The sequence below is a fragment of the Physella acuta genome, unplaced genomic scaffold, assembly GCF_028476545.2.
Source record: "Physella acuta isolate Inbredline_101_S28 unplaced genomic scaffold, ASM2847654v3 ptg000200l, whole genome shotgun sequence".
Taxonomy (NCBI): domain Eukaryota; kingdom Metazoa; phylum Mollusca; class Gastropoda; family Physidae; genus Physella; species Physella acuta.
In genome coordinates, this window is record NW_026731719.1 from 245,001 (window position 1) to 271,534 (window position 26,534).

The following is a 26,534-nucleotide window of genomic DNA, read 5'->3' on the forward strand; positions in this document are numbered from 1 at the left end:
GGTGACACCATTTAGGGGGTGACACCATTTAGGGGGATGACACATTGGTAAATAAAATTGCAAAATGTACAGAAGAAAAATGCATTTTGCCAGCTCTAATAATAAATTATTAAAGTTAAATAGTCTTTTAAGAAAAACCAACAATTATTAGAAGAGGGTGGGGGTGACACCATGAGGTAAGCGAGTTAACTATAGAAAAAACTATGCTACATACAACTGTATTATTAACAGACTAGAGATAATTGTTAATTAAAGAGATTAACGCTTAAGCACATACATGTACGCGTATGCGGCAAATATTATACACCTAGAGAGGCCGATACACACACACACATAGGGCACTTCCCGGCGCCGCAGGCGCGTCAAATTTGGCACGATGGTGCCTTGGGGCAATAGAACACGAGGGCCAGTGACTGTTGGCCGAAAAGCCTAAGGAGAATGGGTCAAAACTGACCTCGACTGACCGGCGCCTTATATGGGCTATATTACGAAAAAAAATTTCCTCCGACGACCCCCCTTGAAATTTTGTGAGGTGGTAGGAGAACGCCTTGGGGTGTCACAGAAAACTCGCCATGTCCGGAAAAATTCGTTAAATGGGTCAAAACTGACCAGTCGTAATTCCCTATATAATCTTTGTATTTTATGGGAAAAACAGAGGGTGATTTCCAAACGGATTTTAGGGCACTTAACGTTTTCACATCTGGCTAATTTTTTGCATGCTCTTAGGTAAATGGCTTGACCTTTAGGGAAAACTGTCGGTTTCACTCAAACCCCTAGACGAGGGCTAAAAAGTGACCGCGAGTGAAATTCTCATTATACGAGATTTGGTCATTTGGTCTTTGAACAGGGGAAGTAACTTTTTAATGTAATAATTTTTAAAAATTTTGTATTCTCTTTTCAAGGAAAAAACAAAAATCATAGAGTATAGCATTGTTTTAAATAAAAATTTGTTAAAAATTAAGCTTTGCATTGTACTTAAATTGTAAAAATCAATTGCGAAAGTAATTTATTATAATATTTGATTGATACTATTTAGAATCCCCTTGCAGTTCTAATAACCGTGCCAGTAATAAGTTTGCGAATATTCCATCAATATCAGTGTTGTGTAGCATTACTCCACTGTATAAATTTAGGCCCTAAGCATTTTAGATAGCAGCCAATCACCTATTAATTAATTATTCAATACTCAATTCTTTTGAAAACCTAAGCTAATCTAGGTAGTATGCCTAGTCTATAAATATAAAGCAAAGTGGTCAGGTGCCCGATAGGGCACTTCCCGGCGCAGCAGGCGCGTCAAATTCGGCACAATGGTGCCTTGGGACGATAGAACACGAGGGCCGGTGACGGTTGGCCGAAAAGTCTACGAGGAGGGGGTCAAAACTGACCTCGACTGACCGGCGCCTTATATGGGCTATATTACGAAAACTTTTTTCCTCCGACGACCCCCCTTGAAATTTTGTGAGGTGGTAGGAGAACGCCTCTGGGTGTCACAAAAAAACTCGCCATGTCCGGGAAAATTCCTTAAATGGGTCAAAACTGACCAGTCGTATTTCCCTATATAATCTTTGTATTTTATGGGAAAAACAGAGGGTGATTTCAAAACGGAATTTAGGGAACTTACCCTCTTAACATCTGGCTAATTTTTCGCATGCTCTTAGGTAAATGGCTTGACCTTTAGGGAAAACTGTCGGTTTCACTCAAACCACTAGACGAGGGCTAAAAAGTGACCGCGAGTGAAATTCTCTTCATATGAGCTCTATTACGAAAAAAAATTTCCGACGACGACCCCCCTTGAAATTTTGTGAGGTGATAGGAGAACGCCTCGGGGTGTCACAAAAAACTCGCCATGTCCGGGAAAGTTCGTTAAATGGGTCAAAACTGACCAGTCGTATTTCCCTCTATAATCTTTGTATTTTATGGGAAAAACATAGGGTTATTTCAAAACGGATTTTAGGGCATTTACCGTCTTTACATCTGGCTAATGTTTTGCATGCTCTTAGGTAAATGGCATGACCTTTATGGAAAACTGTCGGTTTCACTCAAAGCCCTCGACGAGGGCTAAAAAGTGACCGCGAGTGAAATTCTTTTTATATGAGCTCTATTACGAAAAAAAATTTCCTCTGACGACCCCCCTTGAAATTTTGTGAGGTTGTAGGAGAACGCGTCGGGGTGTCACAAAAAACTCGCCATGTCTTGGAAAATTCGTTAAATGGGTCAAAACTGACCAGTCGTATTTCCCTATATAATCTTTGTATTTTATGGGAAAAACAGAGGGTGATTTCAAAACGGACTTTAGGGAACTTACCCTCTTAACATCTGGCTAAGTTTTTGCATGCTCTTAGGTAAATGGCTTGTCCTTTAGGGAAAACTGTCGGTTTCACTCAAAGCCCTCGACGAGGGCTAAAAAGTGACCGCGAGTGAAATTCTCTTTATATGAGCTCTATTACGAAAAAAAAATTTCTTCCGATAACCCCCCTTGAAATTTTGTGAGGTTGTAGGAGAACGCCTCGGGGTGTCACAAAAAACTCGCCATGTCCGGGAAAATTCGTTAAATGGGTCAAAACTGACCAGTCGTATTTCCATATATAATCTTTGTATTTTATCGGAAAAACAGAGGGTGATTTCAAAACGGATTTTAGGGCACTTACTGTCTTTACATCTGGCTAATTTTTTTTATACACCTCTATAGTTGACTACGCAGTATGGAAAAACTGTTGGTCAGACTTAAAGCCCTCTAAGAGGTCTAAAAATGACCGCAAATGAAATTCTCATTACACGAGATTTGGTCATTTAGTCTATGTACAGGGGAGGTAGCTTTTTTATGTAATAATTTTTAAATATTTTGTATACTCTTTTCAAGAAAAAAAAATCATAAAGTATAGCATTGTTTTAAATAAATAATTTTTTGATAAATTAAGTTTTTCATTGTAATGAAATGTAAAAATTAATTGCGAAAGTAATTTATTATAATATTTGATTGATACTATTTAGAAACCCCTTGCAGTTCTAATAACCGTGCCAGTAATAAGTTTGCGAATATTCCATCAATATTTGTGCAACATGTCATTACTCAACTGTATAAATTTAGGCCCTAAGGATTTAACATAGCAGCCAATCACCTATTAATTAATCATTCAATTCCTCAATTTTTTTGAAAACCTAAGCGAAGCTAGACAGTATGCCTAGTACTTTCATAAAAAAAGCTTTTTTATTTTAAAAGTTAGTTTACTCAATATTTTAATTGTTTGTTTATTAAAATAATTAAGTCATTTATGTAGTATTTCTCACAATAATTATGACATTCAATAAAACATGTTAAAATCGACTAAAATAATCATAATTACTATACATTATTTTTTTCGGTGTGATGTTTTATTTAAGACATTTTGTCTGAGATATTTGTCTATGGTATCATTTGCCCTCATATATTTTGTCCTGAGATATTTTATCCGTGATATCATTTGTGTTTGTCCGTGACATAATTTATCTGTGAGATATTTAGTCTGGGAAATTTTGTTCTGAGATCATTTGTACCGGTACCCCTGTACCTATACCTGTATCTATACATATATTATATGCCCGTGTAGATGTAGATGTAGAGGTAAACGTAAACGTGTAAGTACACGTACACGTACACGTGTATGTATCCGCATTGCCAAACCACGTAGAGTAATCTATATATATAATCTCTTCTTGGAGACGTTAGAAAACACCAAGCTGTAAGCGCGCCTAGCAGTCCCCTCTCTTCCTCTCTAGGCATATCCCCATCACCCCCACCCCCACATGATCTGGTGAGCCGTGGTTCACGCTAAATGTTTACAATCGTAGAGCCGGGTTTAGTGAGGGCTATTAGGGGCAGATAATTTAGTTTGAAACTATTTTAAACTTAGGGAAGGTAACTAAGAGGAGGCTGCGGAAAAGGATGTTTTTAGTGTTTTAAAGCAAATATTTTCAATGACAGCATTGGATCACTCTCATTTTATTAATTACTTAAAATAGAATAAAAAGAATTGCACACCAAGTAAGAGCCAAATAAAATGTGTATAATAGTGCTGAAAATTATTAATAGGGATCTACAAATGTGATATAATACTTATGTAATATGTAATTTCATCAACCTAGATGTAACGGTACTCAGCTATCGTGTTTGCACACACACAGACAGACACACAGACACACATACACACAGACATACGGACAAGATTAAAAAACTATGTTTTTCTGATAATCGGAAGTGGAACGTTTTCTAGTTTCAATTTTTCAAAAGCCTATAACTTGAATTCAATTTTCGATAGATAAATAGAATTTCGTGTAAGTAAATGATCTAATTCTCTGCCTTCTGTCAAATTTTGAATAATTTCCGTTGACCGGAAGTAGTAATTTACGCAATTTCCGATTTCTCAGAAAACGCATCTGAATTTATAAAGCACTAATAATATTCCGCACCATTATGCACATTTTGTGTGGCGTTCACTTGGTGTGCAATTCTTTTTTCTTCGAGATTTTAATATATTTTAAAAAGTTTAAGTAATTAAAAACCAAGTCTATATCCCGAGTTGCCATCCCCTGTTGTTTTATATCATAATATTCGAGAAAATTTAGGGGTGGTCACTCCCGGTATTTTACTTTCATATTTGAATTATTTTAAATTTAGGTAACTAAAATATGGAGTTCCCACAAATGAATATCTGTTGCTGTTAATAAAAAGGCATGTGAGATCTAAGTACTCGCGATTATTCCTTCTTTGTTCCCTATATATTCCAAAAAGGTTATCAAATCTAAATTTTTCCATGCACTCAAAATTACTCGTTAACTCAGTTTTTCAATAGACGTTACATTCGTTAAAAATATGCTAAGGTACTTAAAGAAGCTGTATAACACGTGACTCAATATCGTCCTACAAGTGACACAATATCACAAAAGTGACACAACGACATCCAACACGTGACATAACATCCAACACGTGACAAAACATCCAACTCGTGACACAACATTCTACACGTGACACAGCAACAACCTACACGTGACACAATGACATCCTACACGTGACACAACGACATCCAACACGTGACATAAAAACATCCTACACGTGACACAACAACATCCTACACGTGACACAACAACATCCTACACGTGACACAACAACATCCTACACGTGACACAACAACATCCTACATGTGACACAACATCCAACACGTGATACAACATCCAACTCGTGACACAACATTCTACACGTGACACAGCAACAACCTACACGTGACACAATGACATCCTACACGTGACACAATATTCTACACGTGACACAATGACATCCTACACGTGACACAATGACATCTTACACGTGACACAATGACATCCTACACGTGACACAATATTCTACACGTGACACAATGACATCCTACACGTGACACAACAACATCCTACACGTGACACAATGACATCCTACACGTGACACAATATTCTACACGTGACACAATGACATCCTACACGTGACACAACAACATCCTACACGTGACACAACAACATCCTACACGTGACACAACAACATCCTACACGTGTCACAACGACATCCTACATGTGAGACAACAACATCCTACACGTGACACAACATCCTACACGTGACAAAACAACATCCTACACGTGACACAACATCCCACACGTGACACAACATCCTCAACTTGACGTAACGACATCCTACACGTGACACTACATCCCACATGTGACACAACAACATCCTACACGTCACACAACATCCTACACGTGACACAACAACATCCTACACGTGACACAACATCCCACACGTGACACAACATCCTACACGTGACACAACAACATCCTACACGTGACACAACATCCTACACGTGACACAACATCATACACGTGACACAACATCCTCAACTTGACGTAACGACATCCTACACGTGAAACAACATCCCACACGTGACACAACAACATCCTACACGTGACACAACATCCTACACGTGACACAACATCCTACACGTGTCACAACGACATCCTACACGTGGGACAACAACATCCTACACGTGACACAACATTCTACACGTGACACAACATCCTACACGTGACATAACAACATCCTACACGTGTCACAACAACATCCTACACGTGACACAACATTCTACACGTGACACAACATCCTACATGTGACATAACAACATCCTACACGTGTCACAACGACATTCTACACGTGACACAACATCCTATACGTGACAAAACATCCTACACGTGACACAACATCCTACACGTGACACAACATCCTACACGTGAGACAACAACATCCTACACGTGACACAACATGCACAACTTGACGTAATGACATCCTACACGTGACACAACATCCTACACGTGACACAACATCCTATAAGTGACACAACATCCTATACGTGACACAACAACATCCTACACGTGACACAACATCCTACACGTGACACAACATCCTACACGTGAGACAACAACATCCTACACGTGACACAACATGCACAAGTTGACGTAATGACATCCTACACTTGACACAACATCCTACACGTGACACAACAACATCCTACACGTGTCACGACGACATCCTACATGTGACACAACATCCTACACGTGACACAACATGCACAACTTGACGTAATGACATCCTACACGTGACACAACATCCTACACGTGACACAACATCCTATACGTGACACAAGATCCTACACGTGACACAACATCCTACACGTGAGACAACAACATCCTACACGTGACACAACATGCACAACTTGACGTAATGACATCCTACACGTGACACAACATCCTACACGTGACACAACATCCTATAAGTGACACAAGATCCTACACGTGACACAACATCCTACACGTGAGACAGCAACATCCTACACGTGACACAATATGCACAACTTGACGTAATGACATCCTACACGTGACACAACATCCTACACGTGACACAACATCCTATACGTGACACAACATCCTACACGTGACACAACATCCTACACGTGACACAACAACATCCTACACGTGACACAACATCCCACACGTGACACAACAACATCCTACACGTGACACAACATCCTACATGTGACACAACAACATCCTACACGTGACACAGCATCCCACACGTGACACAACAACATCCTACACGTGACACAACATCCTAAACGTGACACAACAACATCCTACATGTGACACAACATCCTACACGTGACAGAACATGCACAACTTGACGTAATGACATCCTACACGTGGCACAACATCCTACACGTGACACAACATCCTATACGTGACACAAGATCCTACACGTGACACAACATCCTACACGTGAGACAACAACATCCTACACGTGACACAACATGCACAACTTGACGTAATGACATCCTACACGTGACACAACATCCTACACGTGACACAACATCCTATACGTGACACAACGTCCTACACGTGACACAACATCCTACTCGTGACACAACATCCTACATGTGACACAACATCCTACACGTGACACAACATGCACAACTTGACGTAATGACATCCTACACTTGACACAACATCCTACACGTGACACAACAACATCCTACACGTGACACAACATCCCACACGTGACACAACAACATCCTACACGTGACACAACATCCTACACGTGACACAACAACATCCTACACGTGACACAGCATCCCACACGTGACACAACAACCTACATGTGACACAACATCCTACACGTGACACAACAACATCCTACACGTGACACAACATCCTACACGTGACACAACAACATCCTACACGTGACACAACATCCTACACGTGACACAACAACATCCTACACGTGACACAACATCCTACACATGACACAACATCCTACATGTGACACAACAACATCCTCTACGTGACACAACATCCTACACGTGACACAACAACATCCTACACGTGACACAACATCCTACACGTGACACAACATCCTCCACGTGACACAACATCCCACACGTGACACAACAACATCCGACACGTGACACAACAACATCCTACACGTGACACAACATCCTACACGTGACACAACATCCTACACGTGACACAACAACATCCGACACGTGACACAACAACATCCTACACGTGACACAACATCCTACACGTGACACAACATCCTACACGTGACACAACAACATCCGACACGTGACACAACAACATCCTACACGTGACACAACATCCTACACGTGACACAACAACATCCTACACGTGACACAACAAAATCCTACATGTGACACGACATCCTACACGTGACACAACATCCTACACGTGACACAACATCCTACACGTGACACAACATCCTACACGTGACACAACATCCCACACGTGACACAACATCCTACACGTGACACAACATCCCACACGTGACACAACAACATCCCACACGTGACACAACGAAATCCCACACGTGACACAACATCCTACACGTGACACAACAACATCCTACACGTGACACAACATCCCACACGTGACACAACAACATCCCACACGTGACACAACGAAATCCCACACGTGACACAACATCCTACACGTGACACAACATCCTACACGTGACACAACAACATCCTACCTACACGTGACACAACAAAATACTACATGTGACACGACATCCTACATGTAACATAAAGACACTAGTTTTCTATACGTAGCACAACGAAACCCCTCATGTGACAGATATGTGAATACACTACTGACCAGCTCAGCCTGCGAGTCAAACATAATGAGACTCGATTCAAATCCTTGACATCTGTCCAACGCCTCCGAGAATGTGTATCTCACCTGGTAGTCTGTGATTAGGTAACAAGATGGGCTACCTGGGTAATCCCGCCAGCCATACGGGCAGACAGAGGTGAGGACTGAGGACAGACATGACATTTATGGTTTGATAAATTAGTTAGTCTTAGGGGCTTACAGAGGTTAGGACTGAGGACAAACATGACATTTATGGTTTGATTTTTAAAAAAACAGTTATAGGCTTACTCAAGTCTAGAGCAAAAATAAATAAATGACACTAAAGCATTACATGTTTAGATTAACGCATTAGTCTTTAGTTGTTTTTTTTTTTTTAAATCAAACCCATGATTGATTATAGGACATGAAGACATTTTAATTTTTATTTCGTTCATTTTAAAAATCACTTGACAACGCCCCTTTGGGTATGAAAACTACAGTCTAAGATAGCTGATTATCTGCACTACAGTCTAAGATAATTGATTATTTTCACTATAGTCTTAGATTATTGATTATCTAAATATGTTGATCTTAGCTGTGGGAACATCGGCCCACTTTTAGTAAGACGTTTGCTAGATAAGGGACAGCTTAGTGTTGGATAGAATATGATAAAGCTAAGGTCTCACGTAAAAAGAGGATATATAGGAGGCTATTTATGTTACAGGTTATTTAAGATATCCACCCATCCGTCCATCAATTCATTTATACATACACACATACAATTATCCATCCATCTGTCCGTCCATCCATCCATCCATCCGTCCGCCCGTCCGTCAGAACTGTATGGAAAAAACCAGCATGGACATACCAGAACAGGAGAGATTGATCAACAGGAACACAGTGCATTTTCTTGAATTGACAGCAAACATGTCTACCGCTATTGTTATACACCAAAGGCAGAAATTTACACCAGATTTTTGCTAATATTGTTAGTGGTAAGCACCATTCCAGTAGAAACACAACCAAATCTTGAATCTAACAATTCAATTGTTCAAGTTCCAAGATTAAAGAACAATAAATGATGTCGTAAAACACTTATTTGAATACTCTGTAAAAAAGATTAGTCCTATTATTGTGACATTATATGAATTTTTCAGCTTTAATTATTAGCTGCATAATGTATTGATATCATGATTTAATTTGTTTTAGCAAAAACCTATGTACAAAACCAGCTTGACTCAAATAATATTAAACATGTCACGCTAAACGAAAATAATATTACATGTCACGCTAAACGAAAATAATATTACAACATGTCACGCTAAACGAAAATAATATTACATGTCCCGCTAAACGAAAATAATATTACATGTCACGCTAAACGAAAATAATATTACATGTCACGCTAAACGAAAATAATATTACATGTCACGCTAAACGAAAATAATATTACATGTCACGCTAAACGAAAATAATATAACAATATGTCACGCTAAACGAAAATAATATTAAACATGTCACGCTAAACGAAAATAATATAACAATATGTCACGCTAAACGAAAATAATATTACATGTCACGCTAAACGAAAATAATATTACATGTCACGCTAATCGAAAATAATATAACAACATGTCACGCTAAACGAAAATAATATAACAATATGTCACGCTAAACGAAAATAATATTAAACATGTCACGCTAAACGAAAATAATATAACAATATGTCACGCTAAACGAAAATAATATTACATGTCACGCTAAACGAAAATAATATTACATGTCACGCTAAACGAAAATAATATTACATGTCACGCTAAACGAAAATAATATTACATGTCACGCTAAACGAAAATAATATTAAACATGTCACGCTAAACGAAAATAATATTACATGTCACGCTAAACGAAAATAATATTACATGTCACGCGAAACGAAAATAATATAACAATATGTCACGCTAAACGAAAATAATATTACATGTCACGCTAAACGAAAATAATATAACAATATGTCACGCTAAACGAAAATAATATTACAACATGTCACGCTAAACGAAAATAATATTACAACATGTCACGCTAAACGAAAATAATATTACAACATGTCACGCTAAACGAAAATAATATTACATGTCACGCTAAACGAAAATAATATTAAATGTCACGCTAAACGAAAATAATATTACATGTCACGCTAAACGAAAATAATATAACAACATGTCACGCTAAACGAAAATAATATTACATGTCACGCTAAACGAAAATAATATTACATGTCACGCTAAACGAAAATAATATTACATGTCACGATAAACGAAAATAATATTACAACATGTCATGCTAAACGAAAAGAAATCAAGCCACGTGGAAACAAATTGAACCAAGTTACAGAAATATTTTAAGCAGTTGATAGCAGGAAATTACTTAGAGTTTATATCACTTGTACAACAATAAAGACGAATGCTTCCCCTTTAAAGTGTGCTGTGTTTGCTAATGCTCGAATAGAGGCATTGTGTTCGCGTGAAGTAGTCTGTCGCTCAGTGAATGCACTAATTACTTTATTTATAGCTCGCGACTTCTCAATGGGAGCTAAGAACTACACTCGTGACTCACGCCGCCAAAACCTGTGCTAGAAATAACTTCTATCTTATTTATGGAATACTAAAGCTCAAGTCAATAAACGCACGCTCACTACACCGCACTTTATTTTCTACAATTAGTGTTTGTTATTGACAATCAACTTTCACCTTTTGTGTTATAAGCTAGTAGGCCTACGTGCATGTTACAAATGTTTCAACCAAGATCTTTTGCACACCAATAATAACTTGTTAATTACGTGAGCACATAATAGTAATAACATGACCATAAGTTATGCTCACCAATAATAACGTGGTTGTAACTTGTGCACACTAGTAATAGCTTGAGAAAAAAAAGCGCACTATAATGATATAACACACCTTTACTAATAATACAATAGACGAGAGCACATCTATAATAACACTTCAATGAACTAGAGCACAACAAATAAAACTTCAATGCAAGTAGATTTCATGTCCAGAGAAGATTTGAATGCAAGTAGATTTTTGTTCAAAGATTGGTCCGCTCCAGGTTCGCCGCTCGAGCGAATAGTACGCTATAAGTAGTCAACGCCCCCTTCTACCACCTCTCCCCTGCCCTTGTATTTGTCATGTATTTCTTGGCCTAATTTAACGACCGTGATAGCATGCCGTTCTATTGGTGACACGTCATAGCATACCGTGCTACTGGTGACACGTGATAGCATGTCCTGCTACTGGTGACACGTGATAGCATGTCCTGCTACTGGTGACACGTGATAGCATGTCCTGCTACTGGTGACACGTGATAGCATGTCCTGCTACTGGTGACACGTGATAGCATGTCCTGCTACTGGTGACACGTGATAGCATGTCCTGCTACTGGTGACATGTGACCCTGCTACTGGTGACACGTGATAGCATGTCCTGCTACTGGTGACAGGTGATAGCACGTCCTGCTACTGGTGACACGTGATAGCATGCCGTTCTACTGGTGACCAGTATCAATTACCTCTACTGTGAATAATGTCTTTAAATATTAGGTTGTTCTGACCAGTATCAATGGCTTGTACCGTGAATGATGTATTTAAATATTAGGTTGTTCTGACCAGTATCAATGGCTTGTACCGTGAATGATGTATTTAAATGTTAGGTTGTTCTGACCAGTATCAATGATATGTACCGTGTACGAACCGCACCAATTTCGAACAGTCGCGTACATTAGCAGACAACCACAAATTTTTAAATTCACTCATGAGCGTAAATTCAATCATGAGTGTAAATTCAATCATTAGCACACCTTTTTAAAGTTTAATTATGGTGAAGTTTTTAATTAACAAGCTAAAATAAAAACGAGAATCAGCTTTCTGTTAGCAGATTGTTCGTTGCATTTGATGAGATAGCTTAGCCTTACATAGTAAGATGGCATTTACACAGACATACATTGTTTGTGTTATGGCTGTTTCATGAGATAGCTTCGCCTTACAGAATAAGATGCCGTATATGTACACAGACATAAATTGTTTGTGTCTTAAAATAATTTGACATGACACCATGTGCATACAACAGACAACATGAGATTTGGTTGAATATCTGCTATACCTGTTAAATCAATTACTTGTAGATATTCATTTCACTCGAGGCGTCAGCTTTCATTAGACATTGACAGAATTCAATTTCTAAACTTAAATGACTAGCTCTAAAATGTCTGGGAATAGAAATTTTAATCATTCTAACAAAAAAAAATATGTTTTGCAAAACTTGAAAGCTTACAAGATTTTTTTTAGTGTAGTGATTATGGGGAACTTGGACAATGCTTTGGATACATTTTCATGCAACATTAACCAACCTGTGGTTTCATTTACACATATAATCAAGCTAACGTTCTATACATTTACATGTAACATCACTTTTGGTTTCATTTACATATAACATAGGGATTGGTTTTATATACTTAAAATATCAAACTTAAACTCGTATACATCCTAATATATAAAATACCATGTGCGCACTTCTCTCTCTCTCTCTTTCTCTCTCTGTCCGAACATTTTTTGAGGCTATGTGACCAATATGTTCAGCGATATACGGAGAGCTTAAAGATAAGAACTTTTGTTGAAACTAATATGTTGGATGTTTTAAGTGTATAGGCCTACACTAAATCTAATTTAAAGAAGGAAAAAAAAATAAAGGTCTTTCGAATGTAGAAACACATTTTTAAGTATGCAACCGGAAAAATGGTTATTGCTGTGACCAGATCGGAAAAGAAAACAATGACGCCACATTTCATATGTTTAAACTACAGAAAGTACACAAAAATAATGGGGTCATCTTCCAATTTTAGATTACGAAGAAATGAACCGTTTCATTCCGATTTGATTTAGATCTATAGATCTACTAATCAAGACGTATGCTATGAAATGTATACAATTTTCTCGGCCAAAAGTAATACCATTTGAACAGTCGGGTTTTAACAAAATCATTTAAGCATCTTAATCAGTATGTGTATTAATATGGTGTAGTATTAACTAATAATGTATATAATTTGGTTTTTCTAATAGGTATTGGTTGCCTATGTTATTTTAAACGTGTCGAATTTTTAGCGATTAAGTAATTTGTTTGCTTTGTCACTAATATCGTTCAATGTGTAGTAAAGCACATTGCGTTTTGACCGATAACTGTTTAAAAAAATATGTTTTCTCAAACAAGCATTAAAATCTAGAAGCCTATTATTCCCGTGTAATGGGTACCGACTGCTAGTATGACATAAATATTAAATTCTTGTACGTACAATATCAAACTAATTTTTTTTTTACATATAACATGAAATTTAAATTCTTGTAAATATAGCAACTAACTTAAATTCTTGTACTTATGGTATCAAACTTTAATTCTGGTACATATAACATCAACCTTAAATTCTTGTACTTATGGTATCAAACTTTAATTCTGGTACATATAACATCAACCTTAAATTCTTGTACTTATGGTATCAAACTTTAATTCTGATACATATAACATCAACCTTAAATTTTTGTACTTAAGGTATCAAACTTTAATTCTGGTACATATAACATCAACCTTAAATTCTTGTACTTATGGTATCAAACTTTAATTCTTGTATATATAACATCAACCTTAAATTCTTGTACTTATGGTATCAAACTTTAATTCTGGTACATATAACATCAACATTAAATTCTTGTACTTATGGTATCAAACTTTAATTCTGATACATATAACATCAACCTTAAATTCTTGTACTTATGGTATCAAACTTTAATTCTGATACATATAACATCAACCTTAAATTCTTGTACTTATGGTATCAAACTTTAATTCTGGTACATATAACATCAACCTTAAATTTTTGTACTTATGGTATCAAACTTTAATTCGGGTACATATAACATCAACCTTAAATTCTTGTACTTATGGTATCAAAATTTAATTCTGATACATATAACATCAACCTTAAATTTTTGTACTTATGGTATCAAAATTTAATTCTGATACATATAACATCAACCTTAAATTCTTGTACTTATGGTATCAAACTTTAATTCTGGTACATATAACATCAACCTTAAATTCTTGTACTTATGGTATCAAACTTTAATTCTGGTACATATAACATCAACCTTAAATTCTTGTACTTATGGTATCAAAATTTAATTCTGATACATATAACATCAACCTTAAATTCTCGTACTTATGGTATCAAACTTTAATTCTGGTACATATAACATCAACCTTAAATTCTTGTACTTATGGCATCAAACTTTAATTCTGATACATATAACATCAACCTTAAATTCTTGTACTTATGGTATCAAACTTTAATTCTGGTACATATAACATCAACCTTAAATTCTTGTACTTATGGTATCAAAATTTAATTCTGATACATATAACATCAACCTTAAATTCTTGTACTTATGGTATCAAAATTTAATTCTGATACATATAACATCAACCTTAAATTCTTGTACTTATGGTATCAAACTTTAATTCTGGTACATATAACATCAACCTTAAATTCTTGTACTTATGGTATCAAACTTTAATTCTGGTACATATAACATCAACCTTAAATTCTTGTACTTATGGTATCAAAATTTAATTCTGATACATATAACATCAACCTTAAATTCTCGTACTTATGGTATCAAACTTTAATTCTGGTAGATGTAACATCAACCTTAAATTCTTGTACTTATGGTATCAAACTTTAATTCTGGTACATATAACATCAACCTTAAATTCTTGTACTTATGGTATCAAACTTTAATTCTGGTACATATAACATCAACCTTAAATTCTTGTACCTATGGTATCAAACTTTAATTCTGGTACATATAACATCAACCTTAAATTCTTGTACTTATGGTATCAAACTTTAATTCTGGTACATATAACATCAACCTTAAATTCTTGTACCTAAAGCATGAAACAACCTTTGGAATTGATTTCCTAGCCACAGCAAATATTTTAAAATTTGTTGAGGAGCTTTTTTTAAAAAAAATATTCAGATTTAAAATAATTTCTTTTTATTGTTGAGACATTTTTGTAAGCTCTCAAATGTCGTGGAGTTGCTTTCATATTAAAATGAAGTAATAACATGGCTTTTGTTTTAAAATTGGATCAATTGTTTGCAACAACAAAAAATATTAAAAATGGATGGTTTTACCTAATTTTATTTTAATCTAAAAAAAAGTGAAGCAACAGCGGCCAGCAATGTAAACAACTACAAGTTGCAATCAGTGTTGTAGCCAGACCTGCTGCTCTCACTGTCCACTGCCGCACGTGTTAAGTTTTGTAGCCAGACCTGCTGCTCTCACTGTCCACTGCCGCACGTGTTAAGTTTTGTAGCCAGACCTGCTGCTCTCACTGTCCACTGCCGCACGTGTTAAGTTTTGTAGCCAGACCTGCTGCTCTCACTGTCCACTGCCGCACGTGTTAAGTTTTGTAGCCAGACCTGCTGCTCTCACTGTCCACTGCCGCACGTGTTAAGTTTTGTAGCCAGACCTGCTGCTCTCACTGTCCACTGCCGCACGTGTTAAAAACAATTTTAAATTTTAAAACAACTCTACTCAGACGTTTGAGAAAATTATTAAAAAGCTTTGAAACGGATTATTCCTGCTTGGATCACAAGTGTCCATCTAGTGCTAGTGGGTATGTTCAATCTTAATTTCTTCGCGACTCTAACCATGACCATAACCATGCCTAGTTTGTCTACATCTCTTCACTCGTCTGCTGATGATGCCAGTAGTAGAAGGAAAGAAACAAGCAACGATTTCTTACACTTGACCTGGAATCAAAGTTGGACTGACCCTGAGATTGGTCAAACTTTGCCTGAACTAACCGCGAATCAGAGTTGGAATGACCTTGACATTGATAAGAATGTGTCTGCTTCGTGCATGTCTCTCTGTGGTCTCCATAGGGACGTGCCTTGCTCGTGTGACGTCAGATGTCGCGTGTATAAGACTTGCTGTGAGGACTTTGTCCAAGAATGTCCAGAAACTCTGGCAGAAAGCCGGGTGTTCGAGCACCTGGTCAATGCCAGTGTTGTCTGCACGCTAGAGAGGTACCTTGTCATCGACTCCTGCCACGGTGCATCTGTACATGTCAGCAACTTTATGCACAGGTCTCACGAGAAAAAAGTGCTCAAGTTTTTAAACGCATTTAACACTTCTTTCATCACTGACCTTGCCACCGGTTTTGTGTTTAGGAATCTAAGTGTCTGGAAGTGTTTTGGTATGAACACCTCGCGCCCTATACAATGGAATGTTCATATAGATGTTATATCACTCATTGAACTTGAGAGTTCAGAAAGCTTATTCCGCGCCATGCCTCGCACAAGTCACGTGATATACACCCCACCCCCTGGCGTGTCACAAGTACCCCCAGTTAGGTGTTTGCCAGACATACGCTTCTGTAGTGTAAAGCAAAGTAGCCTATACCGGCGCTGCTTTAGTTTCATCTCCTACTGTCGATCTATCAAGAACAACATTGGGCGGATGTACAACAATGTACATTGTGCTGCGTGTTCGATGGATCAAGGGGACATCCAACCCATGACCAATAATAGCTGGAATTTTGGTCGCCACAATTCACAACTGGCGGTTATTGCTAAACTTTCAAAGAAAACTATATTTCTGAAAGTCAATGATTTGAAGGGGCGGGCAAACCATGCATGGACTGAAGCTGTGTGCGATCTTACAAGCCAACCTTTGCCCGAGATGGTCAGCCAGCATTTTCCATGCAAGATAACACAGTGCAGTGGCAACTTTAGCCTCAGACCAGACGGTCAGTGTAGGCTGTTGGTGCTCTTCAAATATTCTGTAGCAGACGACTGCTATCCCTTCAATAAAGAGGACACCGTCAATTTCCCTCGCTTCTCTCGTTGTGTTTTTCAAACGATCAACGACCTTGAACTCATGAACCAGCAGACAGAGGTCAGCAGTAGGTACATGGGCACATTTAACGCTACTCTTTACACCTCAGACCTACTGCTTTATGTGCCGATGCATTTTAAACCAAGCGCGATATTACGGCAACTAGCCCTGTTCGCTAACTCGTTTAAAACTTTGAGAAAAAGGCGTAGCTCATCTGTAGGACTTAGACCGTCGTTTTGTCTAGGCTCCGCTGGCTGCACAACCGACCTCCGAACCAGGGAGGTGCATCATCTTGGCCGGGAGGTGCACCTTCTTGGGGAGGTGCACCATCTTGGTGTGAATGAAACAACTTTCTGTTATCGGATGATGGAATACAAGCACAGTCCACCAGAGCCTGACACATTTACAGACGTCTGCGATTTTACTGTGAACAGGGCGTGTTACGTTATCAGGTCGGAGGATGTGATGCATGCATGTCTGGGACGTTTCTCAAAGCAGTCACGGCCTCAATTAGCTACAGGGCTATATATGATCTATCTCATTGTACTTTATAAGGCTATATATGATCTATCTCACTGTACTTTATAAGGCTATATATGATCTATGTCACTGTACTTTATAAGGCTATATATGATCTATCTCATTGTACTTTATAAGGCTATATATGATCTATCTCACTGTAATTTATAAGACTATATATGATCTATGTCACTGTACTTAATAGGGCTATATATGATCTATCTCACTGTACTTTATAGGGCTATGTATGATCTATCTCACTGTACTTTATAAGGCTATATATGATCTATCTCACTGTACTTTATAGGGCTATATATGATCTATCTCACTGTACTTTATAGGGCTATATATGATCTATCTCACTGTACTTTATAAGGCTATACATGATCTATCTCACTGTACTTTATAGGGCTATATATGATCTATCTCACTGTACTTTATAAGGCTATATATGATCTATCTCACTGTACTTTATAAGGCTATATATGATCTATCTCACTGTACTTTATAGGGCTATATATGATCTATCTCACTGTACTTTATAAGGCTATATATGATCTATGTCACTGTACTTTATAAGGCTATATATGATCTATGTCACTGTACTTTATAAGGCTATATATGATCTATCTCACTGTACTTTATAAGGCTATACATGATCTATCTCACTGTACTTTATAGGGCTATATATGATCTATCTCACTGTACTTTATAAGGCTATATATGATCTATGTCACTGTACTTTATAGGGCTATATATGATCTATGTCACTGTACTTTATAAGGCTATATATGATCTATCTCACTGTACTTTATAGGGCTAAATAGGATCTATGTCACTGTACTTTATAGGGCTATATATGATCTATGTCACTGTACTTTATAGGGCTATATATGATCTATCTCACTGTACTTTATAAGGCTATACATGATCTATCTCACTGTACTTTATAGGGCTATATATGATCTATCTCACTGTACTTTATAAGGCTATATATGATCTATGTCACTGTACTTTATAGGGCTATATATGATCTATGTCACTGTACTTTATAGGGCTATATATGATCTATCTCACTGTACTTTATAGGGCTATATATGATCTATGTCACTGTAATTTATAGGGCTAAATATGATCTATCTCACTGTAATTTATAAGGCTATATATGATCTATGTCACTGTACTTAATAGGGCTATATATGATCTATGTCACTGTACTTTATAAGGCTATATATTATCTATCTCACTGTACTTTATAGGGCTATATATGATCTATCTCACTGTACTTTATAAGGCTATATATGATCTATCTCACTGTACTTTATAAGGCTATATATGATCTATCTCACTGTACTTTATAGGGCTATATATGATCTATCTCACTGTACTTTATAAGGCTATATATGATCTATCTCACTGTACTTTATAGGGCTATATATGATCTATCTCACTGTACTTTATAAGGCTATACATGATCTGTCTCACTGTACTTTATAGGGCTATATATGATCTATGTCACTGTACTTTATAGGGCTATATATGATCTATCTCACTGTACTTTACAAGGCTATATATGATCTATGTCACTGTAATTTATAGGGCTAAATATGATCTATCTCACTGTAATTTATAAGGCTATATATGATCTATGTCACTGTACTTAATAGGGCTATATATGATCTATGTCACTGTACTTTATAAGGCTATATATGATCTATCTCACTGTACTTTATAGGGCTAAATAGGATCTATCTCACTGTAATTTATAGGGCTAAATATGATCTATCTCACTGTACTTTATAGGGCTATATATGATCTATCTCACTGTACTTTATAAGGCTATATATGATCTATCTCACTGTACTTTATAGGGCTATATATGATCTATCTCACTGTAATTTATAGGACTATATATGATCTATGTCACTGTACTTTATAGGGCTATATATGATCTATGTCACTGTACTTTTTAGGGCTATATATGATCTATGTCACTGTACTTTATAGGGCTATATATGATCTATCTCACTGTAATTTATAGGACTATATATGATCTATGTCACTGTACTTTATAGGGCTATATATGATCTATGTCACTGTACTTTATAGGGCTATATATGATCTATCTCACTGTACTTTATCGGGCTTTAGGACCTATATGATCTGTGTCACTGTACTTTATAGGGCTATAAGACTTATATGATCTATGTCACTGTAATTTATAGGGCTATAGGACCAATATGATCTATGTCACTGTACTTTAAAGGACCATTTACGATGTAAGTCACTGTACCTAATAGGATCATATACGATCCACGTCACGTACTTTATACGTCTATAAATGATGTATGTCATAGCATTTTATACGATCTCAATGATTGTACTATATACGTCTGTATATGACAAATATATATATATATATATATATATATATATATATATATATATATATATATATATATATATCAGTATCTTTAATTGGGCTGTTTTGATCTATTAAACATCAAATAATCAATACTTAAACATTTTGAATAAACAATAAAAATGTGATACTTTTAAATGTAATGAGGTTGTAATTTAAAGACAGCTTCGAACGTGATTTTCTGGCATTAGATTTGTGCATGTATTGTTAATTGTAAGAAAACTTTATATTATTGTTTATCTTGTAAACTTGTAAGAAAGCTTTTTATTGTTGTTTATCTTGTAAACTTGTAAGAAAACTTTTTTTAATCGTTTATCTTGTTAACTTTTAAGAAAACTTTATATTATCGTTTATCTTGTAAACTTGTAAGAAAGCTTTATATTGTTGTTTATCTTGTAAACTTGTAAGAAATCTTTATTTAATCGTTTATCTTGTAAACTTGTAAGAAAGCTTTATATTGTTGTTTATCTTGTAAACGTGTAAGAAAACTTTATATTATCGTTTATCTTGTAAACTTGTAAGAAAACTTTATATTACTGTTTATCTTCTAAACTCGTCAGAAAACTTTATATTATCTTTTTCTTCTACCCTTGTAAGAAAACTTTAGATTATGGTTTATCTTGCAAACTTATACGGCAACTTTTTATTGCCGTTTATCTTCTAAATTTGTAAGGAAACTATATATTTCCGTTTATCTACTAAACTTGAATGAAAACTTTATACTATCGTTTATGTTCTAAACTTGTAAGGATACTGCGTACCCTACATTATAAAACTTCATAAATTTATTTTGCGGATGTTCTAATAAAAGCTCACTTAAAAAACATGAAAGAACGGAAAAGCAAGATATTTGATTTTACGAGGATTTTTATTTGTGTAATGTTTGTCTTAAAAATGATTTGCCATTGACTTAAAATGTAACACATCCTAAAATGTTAATTTCGCTTTAAAGAAATGATCAGGTTGGTCCCATGTGTTTTCGTGCGGGCAATTCTAATTTAATTAGCTCAACCCCAACCTACAACAAACATTCCAACAGACAATCGATTTTTGAATAATCCAATAAAAACCTTTTTCAGTGTGCAAGTCAAATTATATCCATCATAAGAATAACCTTTAACTTAGTTCAAATAAAATCTACCATTTGTAGAAGCCATAATAGTGTTAGTAAAAATACAATATTCTACGTTCTTTGTTTAACTAACATTTTCAGCCCTGCGTCCTTTGGCTGAACAAAGATAAGTCCTTAATAGAGAACATCAAAAAAGCTTTCCAACCATAAAACATTTTAGATTCATTTACAATAACGATTGTATTGTACCATCTCTGTGTCAGCATTGGAGTTTTGTGATGGCGAATTTCAGTTTATAGCGTGTAGGAAGATGTATGCCAAGGTACAGAGTTACATAAAAGATATTACAATATGAAGCGTATGACAGAAATTAGGAGTGGGAAATAACGCATCCAATCTCCAAATAACTTGTGCAACCAATACACTGTGTTCTCACAGCAGCAACATCGTGTTTCGCTCATACCCAGCGCATGAATATTGTTGACTCGGACTGACGGTGTCCTTTTGTTAAGGTTAGACACGTATTGGGGAGATATACATAGGGGGAGATATTAATGTTAGACGTATGGGGAGATGTTTAGGTTAGATAAGTGTGGGGAGATGTTAAGGTTAGACGTGTGGGGAGATGTTTATGTTAAACGTGTGGGGAGATGTTATGGTTACACAAGTGGGGAAACGTTACAGTTAGACATAGGTGAGCTGTTAAAGATAGAATAGTGTGGGGAGATGTTACGGTTAGTGACGTTTGGGGAGATGTTAAGGTTAAACGTGCGAAAAGATGCTACGGTTGGACATAGGGGGAGATTTTAAGGCTAGACATAGGGGGAGATGTTAAGGTTAGACATACGGGGAGATGTTAAGGCTAGACATAGGGGGAGATGTTAAGGTTAGACATACGGGGAGATGTTAAGGTTAGACGTGTGGGGAGATGTTAAGGTTAGACATACGGGGAGATGTTAAGGTTAGACATACGGGGAGATGTTAAGGTTAGACATACGGGGAGATGTTAAGGTTAGACGTGTGGGGAGATGTTAAGGTTAGACATAGGGGGAGATGTTAAGGTTAGACGTGTGGGGAGATGTTAAGGTTAGACGTGTGGGGAGATGTTAAGGTTAGACATACGGGGAGATGTTAAGGTTAGACATACGGGGAGATGTTAAGGTTAGACATAGGGGGAGATGTTAAGGTTAGACGTGTGGGGAGATGTTAAGGTTAGACATACGGGGAGATGTTAAGGTTAGACATACGGGGAGATGTTAAGGTTAGACATACGGGGAGATGTTAAGGCTAGACATAGGGGGAGATATTAAGGTTAGACGTGTGGGGAGATATTAAGGTTAGATGTGTGGGGAGATGTTAAGGTTAGACGTGTGGGGAGATATTAAGGTTAGACATACGGGGAGATGTTAAGGTTAGACGTGTGGGGAGATGTTAAGGTTAGACATACGGGGAGATGTTAAGGTTAGACGTGTGGGGAGATGTTAAACTTTAACGTTTGGGGAGATGTTACAGTTAGACAGGTTTGGGGAGATGTTAAGGTTAAACGTGTGGGGAGATGTTAAGGTTGACGTGTGTGTAGTTGTTTAGGCTAAAGATGTATAAGGAGAGGTAAGTAAATATTTTTAGAAGTTATTTTATTTTTCAGCGGAGTACTCAATGACAACTTTACTTCATGTGTACCTGCAAAACATTCTGAGAGGTGTTCCAAAAACGTTTAGAGAGTGTTCCAAAAACGTGTATATTCCTGCAATACATTTTGAAAGGTGTTCTAAAAACGTGTATATTCCTGCAATACATTTTGAAAGGTGTTCTAAAAACGTGTATATTCCTGCAATACATTTTGAAAGGTGTTCTAAAAACGTGTATATTCCTGCAATACATTTTGAAAGGTGTTCTAAAAACGTGTATATTCCTGCAATACATTTTGAAAGGTGTTCTAAAAACGTGTATATTCCTGCAATACATTTTGAAAGGTGTTCTAAAAACGTGTATATTCCTGCAATACATTTTGAAAGGTGTTCTAAAAACGTGTACAGAAGTGACAACACATTACTCTATGATTAATTTTTTGAGAACCACAGAAAATTCGTTTGAAAATTCAGAAGTCTTGAGCAGCTATGTCGAGCCAATCTCCTCAATGTTTCAACTCGTCCTATCCATCGAACTTGTCCATCACAAACAACATGACGAACCAGTCGTGGACATTTGATATGATCATATTTCTTACAGGATTCGTATTACAGTTCTTTTGTTTGTTTGCTATTTTAGGAAACATCAGCAACTGTCTGGTACTAGGCAGGGAAAAGTTGACCGATACAACCACCATTTTGTTCTTCTGTCTGTCTGTGTCTGATCTTCTCTTTTCTTTGACTACATTCCTCTCCAGTTTTTCCAATATTTTTATTTACTCTGATATCTACACGTCCCTAACCATCTACAGTATATACGGCTGTTATTTATTAACCCTGAATGGTGCGGCCAACGCCTCAAGTTTTGTTTTGATTTCTATCATCTCAGTTGAGCGCTTGATAGCGGTATGGTTTCCTCTTCACGTCTCCGCTATCGTCACTCGACGCCGCATCAAGTTTATACTACTCGCTTTTTATTTCTACTTAATTCTCATCACGATGCCTAACCATTTTTCTTACATCTGTAAGTGGCATTACTCCCCCGTAGTGAACAAATCTTTTATGGCCTACCAAAAGTCCAATTTTAAAAAAGATAATCAACGAATTCTGGACATCTTCTATCTGTATGTGAGAAACAATCTACTCTCAACAGTTCCATTGATGATTGTTATGTTTAACACAACTATGATCTTCGGCAAACTATTTTTAACACCAAAAACGTCCATGATTGGGAAAATTAAGACACCCCAAAGGAAGAAAATTCGAGAACACCGCGTGATGAAGATGATTCTGGTGGTGTGTACAGCATACATTAGCATCGTGCTGCCCACATGTGTCGTGGACATGTATATAGCTTCAGTGCCAGCCTACAGCGAGATGGACAAAATCCTGACATCGATACAGATTTTATTTTTTCAGATACACGCGTCCGTTAATTTTGTTATTTACTTTCTAATGAGTTCAAAATATGCCAAATATTACCCATTGTTATGTTTATGTAGACATAGTGCTATCAAATCTTCAGCTGGATAAGTTCATTATAAACTACTTTGTTAAAAGTAAATACTTTAGGTTTACTTCAAAAAGTTATTTTTAAAACAGCGAACTGATGGTAAATATGCTTGAAAAGCTGGTTCCAAATGTTTGATGCCAGAAAGCATTTTTTTTTCAACCAAAATTTAATATTTTATTACATTTGAGAAATTAGCACAAAATGACTTCCGGTTTTATTAAGGCTAGAAATATTCAAACAAATAATTAGGCCTACTTGTAATATAAGAAAAAAAATTGCTAATACTTTTATTTTTAATTTGGATTAGTAAAGTCAGTGTGTTGTGTGATGTTATATTATTTAATATAAATAAAGTACTATGCTAGAATTGTGCATTTTTTATCATGTAAAACAAAGGGCTTGAAGTCAACCTGAATGGCTAGGGAGAGTAAAAAAATGAAAATCACAATTAACAAGGTTGATGCGTTTTTTTTTTTAAATATTTCAATTGATACAATAATTCTCAACGGCTAATCAACGGTTTATATGCAATACAAAACTATGAAAATGAGTGCAATCGATGGTTTCCGAACGCTTTTAATTTTTTTTAAATGTAATTGTATTTTTATCGCGTGTAAGGTTTTTTTTTAAAGAGTTTCTTTCAAATTAATTTTTGTAACCCAAATTAGCCAGTTCCATAGCTAAACAAAGATTTCTATAAAACAGTTAAGGCCTGAAATAGTTTAAAAGATAATTTCATTTTTGGAATAGATTCTGTAGATGATAGAGGCTAAATCTAGAATCTAGATCTTAACGTCTAGTTTTTGTGTAGATTTAGATCTAGTCTAGAATCTAGAGTCTCTAGATCTAGAATCCAAATAGATAAAATAAATTTTATAAGTTTAAGCCCCAAAAAATGTATTGTATACAATTCATAGTGTACGTAGATCTAAATCAAATTTGAATGAAATAGTTCATTTCTTTTTATTCCAAACACGGCAGATGACGTCATTAGTTAATGTTTAAACATTAGCGACGTCACTGTTTTATGCGTTCTTTTTCACAACTATAAACACTTTTCCTGTTGCATAATTAAAAATGTTTTTCAACATTCAAATACGCCTTTTTTATTTTTCTTCTTTAAATAAAATTGTGGTAATACATTTAAAACATCTACCATATTATTTTCAACAAAAGTCCGTATCAAGTTCTCCATTATATTGCTGCAGATTCTGATGTGATATTTCAAATTAATTTTTGTAACCCAAATTAGCCAGTTCCATAGCTAAACAAAGATTTCTATAAAACAGTTAAGGCCTGAAATAGTTTAAAAGATAATTTCATTTTTGGAATAGATTCTGTAGATGATAGAGGCTAAATCTAGAATCTAAATCTTAACGTCTTGTTTTTGTGTAGATTTAGATCTAGTCTAGAATCTAGAGTCTCTAGATTGAGAATCCAAATAGATAAAATAAATTTTATAAGTTTAGGCCCCAAAAAATGTATTGTATACAATTCATAGTGTACGTAGATCTAAATCAAATTTGAATGAAATAGTTCATTTCTTTTTATTCTAAACACGGCAGATGACGTCATTAGTTAAGTTTTAAACATTAGTGACGTCACTGTTTTATGCGTTCTTTTTCACAACTATAAACACTTTTCCTGTTGCATAATTAAAAATGTTTTTCAACATTCGAATACGTCTTTTTTATTTTTCTTCTTTAAATAAAATTGTGGTAATACATTTA

The 26,534-nt window shown here is 36.0% G+C and overlaps 1 protein-coding gene across 4 annotated transcripts in view; it reads right to left on the reverse strand.

The window, feature by feature from the left end:
- The window catches only part of LOC131937157 (macrophage mannose receptor 1), a 136,790-nt gene extending 124,993 nt beyond the window's left edge, over positions 1-11,797 (reverse strand). For 3 of the 4 annotated variants that reach the window (XM_059294360.1, XM_059294362.1, XM_059294358.1), the window contains exons 1-3: positions 11,580-11,797; positions 9,566-9,805; positions 8,722-8,882 (exon numbers count right to left, since the gene is read on the reverse strand). In XM_059294360.1, coding sequence (XP_059150343.1) covers positions 8,722-8,882; positions 9,566-9,626 — 222 coding nt within the window. In that variant the 5' untranslated portion in view covers positions 9,627-9,805; positions 11,580-11,797. The remainder of the gene's footprint in view (positions 1-8,721; positions 8,883-9,565; positions 9,806-11,579) is intronic. The other variant, XM_059294359.1, reaches the window with a different exon arrangement.
- Between the last annotated feature and the right edge of the window lie 14,737 nt (positions 11,798-26,534).